At 44.0% G+C, this 18712-nt stretch overlaps 1 protein-coding gene across 2 annotated transcripts; it reads right to left on the reverse strand.

The window, feature by feature from the left end:
* Positions 1 to 5122: 5122 nt before the first annotated feature.
* Positions 5123 to 14015, reverse strand: LOC109909117 (dual specificity protein phosphatase 14). 2 transcript variants are annotated; one of them, XM_020508046.2, is made up of 3 exons: positions 13494 to 14015; positions 7954 to 8072; positions 5123 to 7154 (listed from the first exon to the last, which is right to left on the reverse strand). In XM_020508046.2, exon 3 carries the CDS (start codon positions 7041 to 7043, stop codon positions 6414 to 6416), a length of 630 nt encoding a protein of 209 aa, XP_020363635.1. In that variant the 5' UTR covers positions 7044 to 7154; positions 7954 to 8072; positions 13494 to 14015; the 3' UTR covers positions 5123 to 6413. The 2 variants fall into 2 exon arrangements, with proteins under 2 accessions (XP_020363635.1, XP_020363636.1); XM_020508047.2 differs by lacking the exon at positions 7954 to 8072.
* Positions 14016 to 18712: the final 4697 nt, after the last annotated feature.

Consider the following 18712-nt stretch of genomic DNA (forward strand, 5'->3'; position numbering starts at 1 on the left):
TAATCTGGATGACATCTGGAATAAAGTCAGGTTCAGAGTCTAATGCAGCGATATCATATTAGCAGTACTTCTCCTAAAATGCCAAATGGTTTGAGATTGTCTCGTCTTTTATTTTCCACTCAATAACATGCTATTTCTCAGACCAGAGAGGCTTCATCTCTATCACTTTGTGACCAAATGAAATACATTAACCTCGGCCATCGCTGGAGGATGGAGAACTAAGACAATCAAATGAAAAATATGCTTATAGTAGCGCCATGCATGGAACCAGTCTCATTATCATTCTGTCTCCTTATGTGTACAGGACAGGTGTGTGTGTTCTCCAACATACATTTTATCTCTCACCAGTCCCTAATTGAACATCCTGCTGAAAATGAATTCCTCTCTCTGTCTTCTCACCATGAGCTGCCAGATTACAGAAAATTACAAATGCTCAAATTACTGAATAATAAGGCTTTGTAAATTTGAAATGCAGACCCATCCATCTGTCCCCATGTCCTGTCTTCTTCATGCCTAGTATTGTCTGCAGGGCTGTGGAGGATCACCTGAGGAGAATGGGTCTGGAGAGATGGGAGGGAGTGCTACCCTACTGTATTCACTGCTATTCTTCAGCCAGAGGCTCTTTCATATTTTATGCCCATTGTCAGTTACAGTATTGATTAAAGGCAGATTTTTTGCTCGCCTGACTCGCAAGTAATGCCTTTACCCTTAATTCTCTTTTATTACTTTGATGTCCCTAGAAAAATGTATATTTTCCTTTTTTTCTTTAGAATTCATACAAACATCCTATCGGCCATGAAAGCTAGTGTTCACAGCCTAATCTGGGTGATATTTCAGACTGAGCTGTAGTTTTGCTGATTTAAAAAGGCTTGAGGCTTACATGACTTGAGATCTGTGAAGATTTTCACTTGAGTGTCCAAGATCTTGTACTTTGAAATTGAGAATTTGAAACCCCTGTCTGGTCAAATATGGGTCTTTGAAGAAGGCACTGACAAGATTAGTCAGATATCTCCTACAGACACTTTCAATTGTTCAGTTTAACAATGACAAGATGAAACTATTAGAAATCCTTACTATTTATTAATCACTAATTATTTATTACAATTAGATGACAGTATTCAGCATCTATGTGCTTTCTATAAACTGATCCAGACAACACAGTGAGGTAGGGCCATGGATTTAGAGCTCATCAGTGTTCATTCTAAAGGGGAATGGATAGATGAGTCAAAGGCAGGCTTGAAGAGAGGATAGAATCCCACTCAGTCAACCGATCACTGAGAAAGAATGACTTCATCCACCCCTGCTTAAATTGAATTACTTCAAGGTCAGTCTCCCTCTCTCGATTTAACTTTAATCTTTGACTATATGACTGTGGAAAAGGAGCAAGAATTCTGTGATCATTTTCTGAAACATCCATGATTGTGTTTCAATAGAAGTCGTCGTACCAAATGGTTTTGGAATGAACACGAGGACAAATATAACTGCTTTGATGATGCTTGGGCTATTCATAACCCATCACATTCTGTCTCCATTTTTATTGAGTTTAACTTTCAAATGAACATGAACTCAGTCTGTCATTCATACATACAGTATACTCTCTCTCTTCCTCACCTTCTCCCACCATTTTTCCTCCACAGCAATTGATTACTGTGCCCAGGCATTGATTCAGTGTTAATGTTCATCTCTAACAGCACCACTGCACTTGGTGACCATTACTAAGGTTACTGTAGTTTTCATTTGCTGTCAAGGTATTGTCATACAAAGTGCATCTCTCCACTCCTGTATGAGGATTGATTGCTTTAGAAAATCATGTCCCTTTTCGGCAGCCTTCTCTTCTCTTATCCCATCAATGGTGTAACAAGCGTGATTATTATTTGTCCGAATATTGACTATGCTCTCCGTCTGTACCTTGTTATTAAATAGAAAAGCATGATATATACCAGGAAAAAACTGTATGAGCTGTTTTAATTAAAAGTAAGCTTACAGATGTAGGATCTAATTTGATCACTCTTTTGTTGATGAGAATTTTCTTGCACAGCAGGAAATGCAAACTTGTAGTGTATTCAAGGTTTAAAAAGGCTTCTAAAGTTTGCAATTTCCACATTTGCCCTAATGTATAATGTATCAACCTATTCAAAAAATATCCATTAATTACAATCCACATAATTATTCTGAACAAAAATATAAATGCAACAATTAACAATTTCTCTGAGTTACAGTTCATATAAGGAAATCAGTCAATTGAAATTAATTAATTTGTCCCTAATCTATGGATTTAACATAACTGGGCAGGAGCGCAGGCCTATGCGTGGGAGGGCATAGGCCTACACACTGCGGAGCCAGGTCCGACCAATCAGAATTAGTTTTCCCTCACAAAAGGGCTTTATTACAGACATAAATACTCCTCAGTTTCATCAGCTGTCCGGGTGGCTGGTCTCAGACGATCCCGCAGGTGAAGAAGCTGGATGTGGATGTCCTGGGCTGGCATGGTTACACATGGTCTGCGGTTGTGAGGCCGGTTGAATGTACTGCCAAATTCTCTAAAATTATGTTGGAATCGGCTTTTGGTAGAAAAATTAACATTCAATTCTCTGGCAACAACTGTGGTGGACATTTCTGCAGTCAACATGCCAATTGCACACTCCCTTTAAAACTTGAGTCATCTGTGGTATTGTGTTGTGTGACAAAACTATATTTTAAAGTGGCCTTTTATCATCCCCAGCACAAGTTGCACCTGTGTAATGATCATGCTGTTTAATCAGCTTCTTGATATGACAAACCTGTCAGGTGGATGGGTTATCTTGGCAAATGATAAATGTTCACTAACAGGGATGTAAACAAATTGGTGCATTTGAGAGAAATAAGCATTTTGTGTGTATGGAAAAATTCTGGGTACTTTTATTTCACCTCATGAAACATTGAACCAACATTTTACATTTTGTGTTTATATATTTTTTCAGTGCAATTCACATTTCCTGGTGCTGCATTATTATTTTCCTGCTGTAACAAACTGGCTCAAATTAAGATCCTACATCTGTAGTGTTCAGGGCATCAATTCAAGTTTGGGCTTCCGAGTGGCGCAGCGGTCTAAGGCACTGCATCTCTGTGCTAGAGGTGTCACTCCAGACCCTGGTTCAATTCCAGGCTGTATCACAACCGGCTGTGATTGGGAGTCCCATAGGGCGGCGCACAATTGGCCCAGCATTGTCCGGGTTAGGGTTTGGCCGGGGTAGGCCATTATTGTAAATAAGCATTTGTTCTTAACTGACTTGCCTCGTTAAATAAAGGCTAAATAAAATACTGGAATAGGAACACGTTCCTTTATGAGGCGATGCATCATAACATTACTACCATGTTAGTGTCATGAGAAATATTATTTGCTTGTTCACATCATTTGTATTTGATCATATTCCAATTTAAAATGCAGGATCTTCTAAAGAGACCAACTTGATGTGAGTGCAACCATCCAAGCTTTGCAAAGCGTATTAAGCTGCAGTCAGGCAGGCAGTTTGTTGTGAGCCCTTTTGCCAGACACATCTCCTTCCTACATACAGCCTAACGACATCTCATCCAGTTCATCACAGCAGTTTGTTCTGCATGGCCTGCACCACAGCACTGTTGCCCAGTTTACTGCCTGTGATGTTCAGGGTAATGTAGATCATTCTGCTTACTGGTTTCCTGATTGACGGTCATATTCTGCTGCTGCTGAAAGATGTCTTTACTCTAGGATGGCTAACTATTCCCTGAGAATCAGTGAGTGAGAGACATACACACGCACACACACACAGAGTGTCAGTCTATTGGGGGAAGTAAGCTGATAAAGAAAGGTATAATTTGGGCCCATCACTCCTGCATCTTCCTCACGCTTGGCCTGTCATCTAATGGAGCCAGTGTCTGTGTGGTTAATGCTGTTTATTGTGTAGGCCATTCTGGAGATCCCTCAGTAGAATAGGCCACAAGACAAATAGTTCCCGTCCCTGTCTGTCTGGTTCTCCGTGGCCGTTCCAAATGAGAATGAATGATAGAATGTTGCTGTGACATCTGAAGACTTCTCTGAGGGAAATTGTTGTGAGCAACATCAGTAGGTTGCGTCCCAAATCAAATGACACCTTATTCCCTTTATAGAGCACTACTTGCGACCAGACACCATAGGGCTCTGGTCAAACGGAGTGCACTATATAGGGAAAAAGGTGCTATTTGGGATGCATCCATGGTCTTCTGTTGAAGGAGCCGGTGTACAGAGTTCACTTTTATATCAAGACGTTTAAAGTCACAAAGAAACAGAGAGCACATGGTTAACTTGTAAGAATGTGCATTTTCAATCTGAATTGTCTTTGTTGCTATAGAGAACCATGTTATAATCATTCCAGCCTCATTGTTGGCACAGCTGGATAGTAGGACTTTAACAGGATCTATCAAAAGTGAAAAATTCTGCAATTATTCTAAACTTACTGTTAACCTCATTACATCTTTATTTTCCACTGGTCTGAATAAAGAACTTGAGTATTACCATGAAAATTACAATGAATATTCCCATGGTCAGTTACAATCGACTGATTGGCTCTCAAAATGACGATGACTTTACAACACCATGGATGAATATTGACCATTATCAATCAAATAAAAAGTGTGAACCCAAAACACGCTTCAGCCCAGCTTAAACGAAAAGAGAATCAGGTGCTCGACCGAGGGACTTGAAAATCCCTCATAAAAGGTCTTACCTTTTCTAAACGTTCCATATATACTGAGAATACAAAACATTAAGACCAGCGCATTCCATGACATAGACTGACCAGGTGAAAGCTATGATCCCTTATTGATGTCACTTGTTAAATCCAGGAGACAGGTTAAAGAAGGATTTCTAAGCCTTGAGACAATTGAGACATAGATTGTGTTTGTGTTCCATTCTCTGAATGAATGGGCAAAACAAAAGATTTAAGTGCCTCTGAATGGCGGATGGTAGTAGGTGCCAGCCACGTGTACCGGTTTGTGGAGGTGTTCCTAATGTTTGATATACTCCATGTATAGATTTTCAGTGTAGTCACACTGTATCTGGATCCATTATGTTACTCTGCTTCAGTACTATTCCATATTTACAGGGCAAAGTATAAACTGACAATAATGCATATCAGTCATTTCTTTTATTATTCATTTCAAACACAAACAGTTGCATGAGCTAACCCGTTACATTAGCTTGTTAATCATTCATTGCCTTAGTTTCATAACCTAAGGGCTCTATTCAATCCATGTCAAGTTTAGCATTACAGCGTGATACAAATTTGGCTCAGTCGGAAATTACCTTTACATTTCTATTGCACAATCTGTAACGCTTCAGCGATAGATTGAATAGAGCACTAAATTCATGTAAGCTTGGCTTTCTGCTTACACCTGTGACAAGGGCATTGTTCACTTGCTACAGTAATATTAACATTTTATTTAAAAGCTTTTCGTGTGTAAGGTATAGCATTCTTAGGAAGGTTTATCAATGACAGTACACAAGTTAAGCACAGGACTGTCTGGTTGTGTTCTTCCTTGGACCTCATTTCACTTAAACATCAATATGAGGCAAAAATAGGGAAATACAAACTGTGATTCTCCCAAGCCCCTAACACAGTACTGTCTTCCTATTAACAGAGGGTGGTGACATTCTAAAATAGCATAATATTGTACAATATTAGTACCAATACAGTATATTCTGCACAATCATCCCCATAGTAAGTAGGGACTTTTAAGTGTATACACTAACAGCCTTAGATGTTGTCATGATTAAAATGTGTATACACTAACAGCTTTAAATATTCATTGTGCACCATATCTTTTCTTGATTTCAGTTCTCTCTCAAGAACATAATTCAATTTGTCAAACAAAACATAGCAGGACTGCTGCTAGTTCTCACATTAAAGACAACAGCAAAACTGGCACAATACCATCACATGACGTTACGTCGGGGAAGGACTTGAGTGAGTCACACCGCTGCCTGTCAAAATTGCTGAGTCTAAAGCACCGCCTACACCTTCCCAGAGACTGGGGCATTAAGCTAGACTCTAAAGTCACAGTCTGGGTCTGGCCATGTCAGCTGATCTGGGGTCTGGCTTGGTCATGGTTCTGTTGCTCCTTTGGTCCTGAGGATTCCAGACTTGAGGAGGCCTTGCTTCCTCTCAGAGACAGACAGACGGGGGTTGATGCAGTGTAGTGTAGCATCACCCACCAGTAACCAGTCTGCAGTGTAGTGACTGATTACTAAGACTCCCTACATCCCAATGCATTCATTAATTAAGCTTCACATAGACAGACAGTCACACGCTTCATCTCACTCTGCATCTCTGGCTGGGGGAACATGCATGAACCGGCAGCCCTGGAGGACTCTCTTCTCCGTCGCCTTCCCTCCCCCTTGGCGAGGCCCCAGACCTCCTCTACAGGCCCCAGTAGGGTGCCAGATTCCTGCGCTCCCGCTCATAGACGTCAGGTATCACCCCGTAGGGCGTCTGCACCATTTTCACAGAGTTCCTGCCAAACAGCTTCCTTTCGTAGTCGATGAGCTGACGCCAGAAGCCCCCGTTGGGCCGGATGACTGGCCGGCGGGCCTTGACCCAAGCGTGGGCCTCAGCCAGAGACACACGGTGGTACTTCATCAGGTAGGCCAGGCACAGGGAGGCTGAGCGGCTCACCCCTGCAGCACAGTGCACCAGCACGGCTCCCCGCTTTCTCCCAACACTGTGGATCTTATCAGCTATGCTGTCGAAGTACAGGGAGAGGGGGGAGTGGGGCATGTCCGCCAGGGGTACCTTTACATACTCCACGTGGGGCCAGTTGAAGTTGGGCAGCTCAATAGTGGCATTGACCACGCAGGTGATGCCCTTGGACAGCAGCAGGCTTCGGTTGGACGCCACGTTTCCCCGGCTCAGGAAGAGGTTGGGGGTGATCTGGGCGATGCCCCCTAGCAGACTGCCGTTCTCTGTGAGAAGCCTGGGCACGGCTGTGGGCACCACCGAGCTGTGGTGGTGGTGATGGTGGAAAAAGCCACCTTGACTGCGGGAACCCATTGGAGAATAGAGTACTAGGAGTGATACAGAGAGAGCAGGAGGAATAACAGGGAGGTCTTCAGTAGCCTGAGGTCATGTTGGAACAGCAGAACCAGACAGCAGGAGATTCACCTAAAACAACAAAGGCACATCCCAATTTCAGTTTTTTCAGTTTTTTTAAATTTGTTTTTATACAATTAGTGATGACCACTCTCAGACTGGCAAACATACAGGTAAGTGTCAAAATAAAGAAAACACCAACAGTGTCTTAATAGGGCGCTGGGCCACCACGAGCCAGAACCACTTCCATGCACCTTGGCATCTATTTGAGGGACTTGTCACCATTCTTCCATGAGAAATTCTATAATTTGGTGTTTTGTTGATGGTGGTGGAAAAACGCTGTCTCAGGCACCGCTTCAGAATCTCCCATAAGTGTTCAATTGGGTTGAGATCTGGTGACAGATGGCCACGGCATTCGGTTGACATAATTTTCATGCTCATCAAACCATTCAGTGACCACTCGTGCCCTGCAGATGGAGGCATGGTCATCCTATGGGGGCACAGCCATGGTAGCCAATATAATGGCCTGCCCAGTATTTTTATACATGACCCTAAGTATGATGGGATGTTAATTGCTTAATTATCTCTGGAACCACACCTGTGTGGAAGCACCTGCTTTCAATATACATTGTATCCCTCATTTACTCAAGTGTTTCCTTTATTTTGGCAGTTACCTATACAACTACATCAGCAGGGTGCCATTAAAGCTATTTGCAATGACTCATCAAATTAGGTATTAGGATCTTTTTCGATGACATTGTGCTGTGACAGAAAAGTTCTGTGTCTGGCAAATGTTACCACAAGTCATCCCTCGCCAGGAGAGAGATGTGTGTGTGGCCCACAGTGCCAGTACCAGGCAGGGTCTACTTACCCCCTCAGGGAAGGTATTGTGGTGGCTCAGTGGCTGTAAAATGCCTTTAAGGCATCTATGGAGGGGAGCCAGAGAGCCAGTTGCACCATCACAGCATAGAAGAGGCTAATAAGAACAAACTGAACAACACAAAAACAATTCAAATACACTGGGCTGGGGATGTTTTCCTGTAACAGGTCACACAGTAGCTTCCAGTACGTGGAACCAGAACACTGTCCCCTGCACAGTAAGAACTGTTACTGAAGCTACTGTCTTCCATTCTTAGTAATGCGTCACTCCTGCTGTCCCTCCCCGTCTCCCTCTTCCTCCCTTTGCCTTTCTGACTCACCCTGTCCCCTTCTGTTTCTCTCAGCCTCTCTCTGTCTCCCTCTATCTTTCTCTCTCTCCCCCTTCCTCCCTCTACCATATGGACATCAGTCCTCTGGAGGCAGATACACACTACCAGCTCCTCCACAGCTCCTGCATACAGATCAAATCGCTCCAGTCTCTGATATGAAAGACCCTTCATCCATCTGCATTTAAATTGAAGTTAGTTATCTGGGGGGGATCACAGAGTTTAAGGCACTACCTTCCACACTGTTGCACTGGTCGTGCGTCATCCCATCCACACCTTGCACAATAGCCGGGGGAGCTCTCTCTCCCTCTCTGCCACAGTCTGGTTAACAAGCCACACAGATCAAATCAAACACATGAAATATGAATTCAATCCGCCGTCTGTGCTGAAAACACCTGCACACCCCATGTCACCCTCCACCTCAATGTGGTTGTTCTCTGAGGCTCTCTGTATGACACACACACATATCATAAAGCCACTAACCAGGACAGATAGCGCCTGCTTTCTACCAGAGAGCTTCGTTTTAATGGCAGTCACAAGAATGCCATTCACTGAGGGCTGAGGCTGCATTCCCATCAATGGCCCAGTTTGAGCAAGTTGTCTATCTCCCTTATTCCCTCCCCTCCCCCTTCCCCAGCACTGATACACACCCTGCTATCCTATTCCCCTCCGATGCTAACTTCAAAGAAATCTATCCTCTCAGCCCGACCACGGAATCCCTTGTTCCTGAGCTACATTTCACTCTGGCCTGCATCTTGCCTGCTCACACATGCAGTGGTTGCCATGGAACACTTAGGTGCAGCTGACTCCACAATCTTTCTCACAGTTGCCGTTGGTGATAAACCAAAAATACCTGCTGTGACAGCAACACTAGGAGCAGTCTATGACTCTGTATATACAGATAGTGACTGATTCAAAATGACATTTAATGGGAGAAAGGGAACAGGATATACTGTACCAGAGGTGTCATGCCCATAGGGGGCACATGGGCAGTTGTCCCCTCAGACTTGCCCAGTTTTCTATTTTATTTTATGTTTCTCTGTAATACTACCTAGCAATTTTATGAAGTTGGCTTTAGCTAGCCCAGATAGGTTCCCAATCTCCCAACCTTTCAGGTTATCAATCAAGTTACCGGACATGCCTGTGGGCAAAGTTGGTAGACTTTTACTAAATTACTAAATGTACCGAATAAGACTCACATTCCCTTAAATCTCTTTCCAGATTTGAGCAAAGATGCAGAGAAGCATATTTACATTATTTAAAATAACCACCAGTCAGGATACAGACAGCTCAAGAGGTATGCTTAGATAAGCAGAAACATTCATTTTGACATAGAATGATTATGGCTCTAGATTGCAGGAAAAGGCTGTTTCATGTGTCTGAAGAGAATAAATGATCCGACCACGCCCTATCCACGCCCCAGCCACGCCCTAGCCACGCCCTAGCCATGCTCACATACGTTGTGCCCCCTCAGATTTCTGGAGGGAATGAAACAAAACCACTGCCTAGCTTTGCTGACATTCGCTCCCTCCATCCACATGGCTATTTATATCTGACTCGGCCTGGGCAGAGGGGCTGAGGAGGCAGGGAGTAGAGAAGAGGAGTAGAGGAGGAGGGAAGGAGGCTACGCGGGGGATATCATCGAGATGAACCTACTGTCTGCCGGCAAAGAGATGGCTCTCTGTCAATTGAATTTTCTCTGTGGTTTAATTCTCCAGAATAAATATGTAAAATGAAGCTGATAGAGGGAGCAGCTTGAGACACATTTTCAGGACCCTTTAAAAGTGGTTAGCACCTTCCACAGGGTTAACATTAATATCCATCTGTCGATCTGCCTTCAAGGCACATCATGCACGTTCTCACCACACTTGAGGCCAGCCATCTGGCTGGTGCTTGGCTCTACTCGGCATGGCAGAAATGCATTCTCCTACATCTGCATTGCAAACACACAGCCCATCACTCAGTGTTCGTTTCAGGGCATGTCAACACAGGGCCCTTCACAGATTCCCTGATGCACATCTCGACTCTCTCTCTCTGCATGGCGAGATTCTGGTCCGGTTCCACCTCCTATAGCACAAATGGGGAACGTGAGCCACCTTGCAGAAAAACTGGAGCCTCATAAATTGGCTCTTCTCCCACACCAAATGTGGATCTTCGAAATCAGATTTGAACTGGGCATGTGCAGCTGACTTAGCAGCTCATTGACACTCACACCCGCTCGTCAAGACATGTTTGAAAACACAGAAAATTCCTGAATCAACCAGTGGCTGTCTGACTGGAACAGAGAGGGAAGTAAGCAGTAGTGTACTGTTCTCTCACAATGCAATTCATAGTAGTTCACCCTCATCTGTTCCCACAGAATGACTCTTTATTCTAGAACACTATCGCTAAATGGGAGCTGTGAGGAACTGTACAACTACCCAGAGCCTTCTATGTACAATAAAGGGCTCTGCATCTATACGTTTTTTGGGGGGGTTATGTATTGTCACATACAGTGCATTCGGAAAGTATTCAGACCGATTGACTTTTTCCTCATTTTGTTACGTTACAGCTTTATTCTACAATGGATTAAATTAAATTGATAAAAAATACAAAACTGAAATATAACATTTACATAAGTATTCAGACCCTTTACTCAGTACTTTGTTGAAGCACCTTTGGCAGTGATTACAGCCTTGAGTCTTCTTGGGTATGATGCTACAAGCTTGACACACCTGTATTAGGGGAGTTTCTCCCATTATTCTCTGCAGATCCTCTCAAGCTCTGTCAGGTTGGATGGGGAGCGTGGCTGCACAGCTAATTTCAAGTCTCTCCAAGTCCAGGCTCTGGCTGGGTCACTCAAGGATATTCAGAGACTTGTCCTGAAGCCACTCTTGCATTGTCTTGGCTATGTGCTCAGGGTCGTTGTCCTGTTGGAAGGTGAACCTTCACCCCAGTCTGAGGTTCTGAGTGCTCTGGAGCAGGTTTTCATCAAGGATCTGTCTGTACTTTGCTCCGGTCATCTTTCCCTCGATCCTGACTAGTCTCCCAGTCCCTGCCGCTGAAAAACATTCAATCTTGGTTTCTTTAGACCAGAGAATCTTGTTTCTCATGGTCTGAGAGTCCTTTAGGTGCCTTTTTGTCACACTCCAAGCGGGCTGTCATGTGCCTTTTACTGAGGAGTGGCTTCCGTCTGGCCACTCTACCATGAAGGGCCTGATTGGTGGAGAACTACAGAGATGGTTGTCCTTCTGGAAGGTTCTCCCATCTCCACAGCGGAACTCTGGAGCTCTGTCAAAGTGACCATTGGATTCTTGGTCACCTCCCTGACCAAGGCCCTTCTCCCCCAATTGCTCAGTTTGGCCAGGCAGCCAGCTCTAGGAAGAGTTCCAAACTACTTCCATTTAAGAATGCTGGAGGCTGCTGTGTTCTTCCGGACCTTCAATGCTGTAGACATTTTTTGGTGCCTTGACACAGTAGTATCTCGGACCTCTACGGACAATTCCTTCGACCTCATGGCTTGGTTTTTGCTCTGACATGCACTATCAACTGTTGAACCTTATATAGACAGGTGTGTGCCTTTCCAAATCATGTCTAAACAATTGAATGTACCACAGGTGGACTCCAATCAAGTTGTAGAAACATCTCAAGGATGATCAATGGAAACAGAATGCACCTGAGCTCAATTTCGAGTCTCGTAGCAAAGGGTCTGAATACTTACGTCTGAATACTTACGTATTTTTTTCGATTTGTCATTATAGGGTATTGTGTGTAGATTGATGAGGAAAAACATGAATTTAATCCATTTTAGAATCAGACTGTAACATAACTAAATGTGGAAAAAGTCAAGAGGTCTGAATATTTTCAGAACGCACCGTACACCAGCTAGGTGATGTGAAATGGGTTGTTTTACAGGGGCATTCATAGATTAGGGAACCTCTTCAGCCTAACTTGAAGTGCTAGATGAGAATCTGGTCTGGTATGTTTTCCAGTATATCAGGGATGACACCTCACACGAGGCCAGGGTTAGGCTGTCTTGACACCTGTCTGAGCAGAGTACCACCTCCCTGTGACACCGGCGACTGGGTGCTGCTCATTCACACCAGCAATTTGTCTCCTGTCTGTGGAAGCTGCCATGTAACCCTCTACACAGTCCTGCCGCCCCCTTTTTAAAGTCCCTCTCTGTCAGCTAGAGAAGTGGACCCAAGCCACCTGCAGCTCAAGCTAATTTAATGACAGAACATTTCGGGAGACTAAGCATAAGATAAGGCTATGTTTAATTGTTTGAGAATATCCTGTTTGAAGGGTTTGATTTGTTCAATGTATGTAATTTGATCTCTCTCGCTCTAGTCGATACAGACACAAAGACTGAACACATTCATTGGTTGTTGTGGCAGAATACACAGTATAAATTATATGATAAGTATCACTGTATTTATAATGCATTTACTAACATGGAGAGCCTTTGTTGCTGCCCTATGGCCAGCTGGCACGATGAGGGTGAGTGAGTGAGTGAGTGAGTGAGTGAGTGAGTGAGTGAGTGAGTGAGTGAGTGAGTGTTGTACAGTCTACAACTATTTTTATGTCACAGGTATAGCATTACCTGTGATGATCAGACCGTAGCATTGTACAGTATTAAAAAAGAGGTTGAGATACATGTTGTTGCTTATTGAGTAGTCATCTCCTTTTCATCCCTGCTACTTTCATAGACATGAGAATGGAAACCTCAACCTGTTACACTGTGTGTGTACAAAGTGAATAGGTGTGCGTGTATGCCATGTGTTGAACATAAGTCCAGTAGACTACAAGAATACAAGGACTTGTGATTTCTGTAAGGTCTTGTAAATCACATGGTAGTCTATTTGATTGTATTGCAAACACATTATTCCCCTTTTAGCTTTATCCCATCTGGATCACACACCAAATTAGCAGGATATGATAAAATAACTACGAATTATGCAAACGAACTGTGAATATATATAGAGCGATATAGACTAGACATGTTTTGGTCTCTTGACTGATACGCTACTGTCACTCTTTGGCCAGCTGAATATCCTACCTTCTCTGCCTACTATAAGATATTGTAGAAAATCATTCAGAAAGACATGCATAGGCTATGCTTTGCATAATATGTGAGTTTTACACAAAATATTATCATCACAAGAATACAACTAAATCTAGATATTTTATCTATAAGCTACATACAGTAGAGGATAAACCAACTTACCAAACCACTTTACTTTGCCTGAGTCGATGATTTTCCAAGCGAGTTGCTAACGCACGATTCCAGGCATGCGGTTGCTCTGAACATTAGGGAAAGCAGATAATTCGCACAGTCGTAGTCTTGTGGGAAATAAAATACAATATTAAAGAATAAGTATGTAACAATATCACTAAAATGTCAAAGTCAGCAGAGAGAGAACTCCATGCGAATTAATTTTTTTCAGCCAGCTCTCCAACGTTCGCGCAGCAACGGTGTCGCGCAGGAAAACATTCGGTACTGAAGCAAGAACCTAGGTGGTATATTGAAGCGCCTCCCCTCTGAACAACGCAGTAGAAGTAGCTGTGGGTAGGGTACAATAGATTAGTACCAAGCCCCCGTGAAATTATGGTGAAATCTGACTTGCTACTAGGTATTCTACAGAACTTCAACTACATTGCCTCACAAAGCTGGTCAGGGGGACATCTCTCCAAAAGGCAGTTCTTTGAAAACATAGACATGAACATCTGCATCGCTTCAAAAATGTCACAGCCATAGGTCAAAGTAGGGTCTTGCGGTAAGGGCAACAGAAAGCAATCAAATGTTCTGCCATACAGGGTCACAAAGAGCATGGCTGTCATAGATGACCGATGTCTACTAATAGAACTGCAAGGAAGCATACTTGAACTTGAAATTTCCTGAAACAAGACACAATGCCAGTGTTTGTTGTTTGTTAGAACAGCCAGCTGCGCTCATGGTCAGAGTTTAAAGTAGTCAAAGAAAACAAAGAGAGAAAAGGTCAGATGAAAACCTGATACCTTTAGCAGGAATCAGATCTGGAATGTCTATTAAGGGGCACAAATGGCACCCTATTCCCTATACCGAGCCCTATGGGCCCTGATCAAAAGTACTGCACTACATTAGGAATCAGGTGCCATTTGGGACTGACACAATAGACATCCCAGTTCTATGAATGCTGTTGGCCAGTTACCAAGCACCTGTGAAGGTCTGGCTTGTCTCATTAGGCTCAGAGATAGAACACAGGATGGAGAATTCCATGCACTACAGTGTACCGGTTGAACGTTTTCTGCCTTTGGGCATCCTTGCATTCTTCACATTACATTTGAATTATGTGATTCAGGAAATGTAACAACAAACACAAAAGAAATGCAAACAATGAGGTACATTTATTTCACAAAGACTGGACTACATAAGCCTGTTGCTATAGGCCAACGTGTTTAATAATACACATATCCCTATCCTGTGAGGAATCTCTTTGATTTCCTTGTAGAGCAGAGCAGACAGAGGCAGCCCAAGCTGTGAATGTGTTGAAGCAGTCTGCTGGCTGGGTGAGATGACCGTACATGACCCATGGCAACTATGTCACAGCTCTGAGACCAGGCAGAACAGCTGCCCCAGTAGAGTTTTCCATAAAGCCACTGTGATATACAATGTCTTCACTACATCCATACACAGCCATTATCAAGGCTGCTGCATGCCAAAGTCTGCATCCCATGTGGCACCGTAATTCAAATAAAGTGCACTACGTTTGACCAGAGTCCTATTGGTGAAATAGTGCACTATGTAGGGAATAGGGTGCCATTTGGGATGCAACAAAGTCCATGTTATTTGAAGAGATCCTGAGGGGGATATTTTCCTACCCATAAACCCAAGCATGGTCCCCGCTCTGAGTCATTCCTAATTACGTTCCATGATGATAATCACCAAACTCAATCAACTGTGAAAGAAACAGTGGTCTGTCTACCTGACTGTGCAGCCACAATACAACACAACACTGGTGATATAGAGCTGGCTGCCTGGCCGGATGGGCAGGAAGGCAAAGAAACAGTGGTCTGTCTACCTGGCTGTGCAGTCACAATACAACACAACACTGGTGATATAGAGCTGGCTGCCTGGCCAGATGGGCAGGAAGGCAAAGAAACAGGGGGCAAATGAAAACCAAAAAGCTTTGTGTGTTCCACATGGCGCTCTATTTCCTATGGGCCCTGGTCAAAAGTATTGCACTATATAGGGAATATGGTGCAATTTGGGACATACACAGGGAGTAGACAGCTAGTCACACATTGCTCCTCTTTCTATATTGGCATGTCATATTTCACAGGACAGGACAAGGTGTAGGAGACAGATATTAGCTCATGCTACATGTCAGTGCTTATCAAAGAACCACAGGAGAAATGCGTGGGGAGGGGAGCAAATTGTAAAAGCAGAGCAAATAGTGGTCTGCCAATAGAGTGAAGGAGATTAAAGCCAGCAGTAAGATGTAATAAGGAGTGTTCGGACAGAGGGTGAGGGCAAAACTGAAAAAAGATTGAGGGAGTGCGACAGGGGATACATCCCTAATGGCACCCTATTCCTTATGTAGTGCACTATATCAGGAATAGGGTGCCATTTGGGACACAGGGCATCACAGAGAAGAGAGTGTGTTTGAGTGCTGGAGGCTGCAGGGAGAGGGAGACGGAAATGTCAGATGAGTCACAGGCATTCCGGTGAGATGGTGAGGTGGTTTAATATTGTTCCAGAGCCTCCTGCGATGGAGGCTGAAAATATACACTCACTGTCACCCAAAAACAACAAGCACCTGCAGCCTCATTCCAGTGGAGCTGTCTGGTCCGAATGGGTGGGCAGTACCACTTCCCGTTACTCAGAGAGGTGCTCAGATGATGGTGCAGGGTGCACTAGGGCCACAATGACTTGACTGAGGCTTCCTATATAACAGAGTTTGTTTGTAGCAGACTTGTGGAAGCAAAGCTGTTAAGCAAGCATAGTGACTGTCACACATATCTGTCACACCTACCACTGGAGTATCAAACATTTCACACACAGGCATCTTTCCACATAACATTGTAGTATGTAGTTTCTAAATAATGAAGACTGGTGGGGTATAACTACTATCGCGTGTCAATGGGGCCTATAGAAAACCTTGAATCCCACTAATAAATCAAGAACATAAAAACATGGCACGAGAGCCAGATTCTAATTAAATCATTTAGGAAGAATGCTGGACGTAACAGCTAACCCATTTTAGCGTCCCAGTTAGAGAGAGCCCTACAGCAGAAATAGAAGTGCTGCGCCAGATGCATTGGCAGGAGCTGAGAGAGACCTGCCCCATAAGAGATGTTAGTATACTCTTAGAAAAAATGGTTACAAAAGGATTCTTAGGTCATCCCCATTGGAGCACCCTTTTTGTTTCCAGGTAGAACCCTTTTGGGTTCCATGTATACATCTCAATGGAAAAGGTTCTACCTGGGAATAAAAAGCGTTCTTCAAATGGGGACAGCTGAAAAATCCTTTTAGGTTCTAGATAGCACCTTTTTTTTCTAAGAGTGTACTGCTCTCTCCCAGGACCCTCCACACCTTCCATGCCAGGGAGGCCACTTCCAGGGGGTTAGAGTGAGAGGAGACTGGCCTTGGGTTTAGGGGTCAGCCAGGGAGCTTCAATTGTTTAGGTGGGCATGTCTCTGGACAGCAGAGATTATATGAATTATATGTCGGTACAGTACAGTCTCTATAGTGGAATTAAAGGCCTGTGTAAAAACGGCTAAGTTGGACAAAGTTCAGACAGGACCTGATACTCTCCTTTGATAATATGATTAATGATGATGCCTGAGAAAATAAACTAAATCAACAGATGCACAGTCTGATCCACCCTAATCCTCTGCTCTGTCATATAGCCTTGCTGCAACACTATCTCAACCTAAAGGGAAGAGCCACATTGCGGATTGCTCTGCCATTAATTTTGGAACTGCCATTGATGCATTCTCCCCCTTGGCAGGGAGCTGGTAAGATGAGGCATGTGGAAAGTGTTTTGTGGTCAGTGATGGAGAGTAGATGTGCTGGACCTGGCTGGCAGTCTAAATTAAGCCCTGGCTGGCGGTCTAAATTAAGACCTGGCTGGCGGTCTAAATTAAGCCCTGGCTGGCGGTCTAAATTAAGACCTGGCTGGCGGTCTAAATTAAGCCCTGGCTGGTGGTCTAAATTAAGCCCTGGCTGGCGGTCTAAATTAAGACCTGGCTGGCGGTCTAAATTAAGCCCTGGCTGGCGGTCTAAATTAAGACCTGGCTGGCGGTCTAAATTAAGACCTGGCTGGCGGTCTAAATTAAGCCCTGGCTGCTGCCATTGATCCCGTAGGTGCCTCCCTCCCTGCATCGCTCCAGCTGTGACTGCAGTAAATAGACCTGGGATCGTAAGTGTTTGCAGTGGCAACATGTCAGCAGGAGAGGCTGGGCTTAGCATGTTGTCTCTGTCACAGTGACCAGGACTACTCCCACATCAAACAACACATTTAGCTGCTGCTAACTCCTGCAAAGAAAACCATGTAGAACCTGTGATAACAGAGTGTCAAAGAGGTTGCACTCTTCGCTGTTGCTCTGTGTCCTGATAGGAGAAGGATTTGACTGACTGAGAATTCAAATTCTACTTGGAGTAAATGTCTGCAATAAGTGTGCCTCATTGAGTGTAAAAACACTATGTTATGTGTTAAATGGAATGCAGCTGCTTGCTCTCGGCTTTCGTTACAGTGACTCAGTCAGTGATGAGCGTGAGCAACAGGGCAAGAGAAAGTGTGTGTGTGCTTGTGTGTGCGTGTGCGAGTGTGTGGCTATTGACACATCTCCCCCCATTGCTCCTCCTTCCACCAGCCAATCCTCTTTTCAGACTTCAGCTCTAGAGTGCCTGAGAACTGGTTGCCAAGGGAACCAAGCATGTTGACAATGGCAGACAGGTTCCACTCTGTGTTAATCACTGCCTAGCAATAATGGCTGAAAGGGGCCAGGCAGAAGGGCGGGCGGGGGGGCAACGGCTAGAGCTTGTCCTTTCAGCAGGAGCAGGGTTATGTCCCAAATGGCACCCTATTCCCCAAATAGTGGGATACTATACAGGGTTTAGGACTCTATTGGTCATGGCAAAAAGTAGTGCACTATATAGGGAATAGTGTGTCATTTAGCACACAGCCCAAGACTCCACTGACCAGGAAAAAAAGCCAAGACTGCTTGTTTATTCAACCAACTGGAAGGAAACATCTCTCTTCCATTTTCACAAAATAATACTGCAGTTCAAAATCGATACTGAGGAAGACGGGGGATGCTTTAAAATCAAGATGTCCATTTCTTTAGGAGAGCTGTGTTTCTAACCAAGGTCTCTTCGGAGTTTACACGATACTGTACTTAGGGCTCTGTAAAATGTATCCTCACTTCAACACTGAGAACGGCACAGAACGAGATCATGTG

This window comes from Oncorhynchus kisutch, linkage group LG18 (assembly GCF_002021735.2).
Source record: "Oncorhynchus kisutch isolate 150728-3 linkage group LG18, Okis_V2, whole genome shotgun sequence".
Taxonomy (NCBI): Eukaryota; Metazoa; Chordata; class Actinopteri; order Salmoniformes; family Salmonidae; genus Oncorhynchus; species Oncorhynchus kisutch.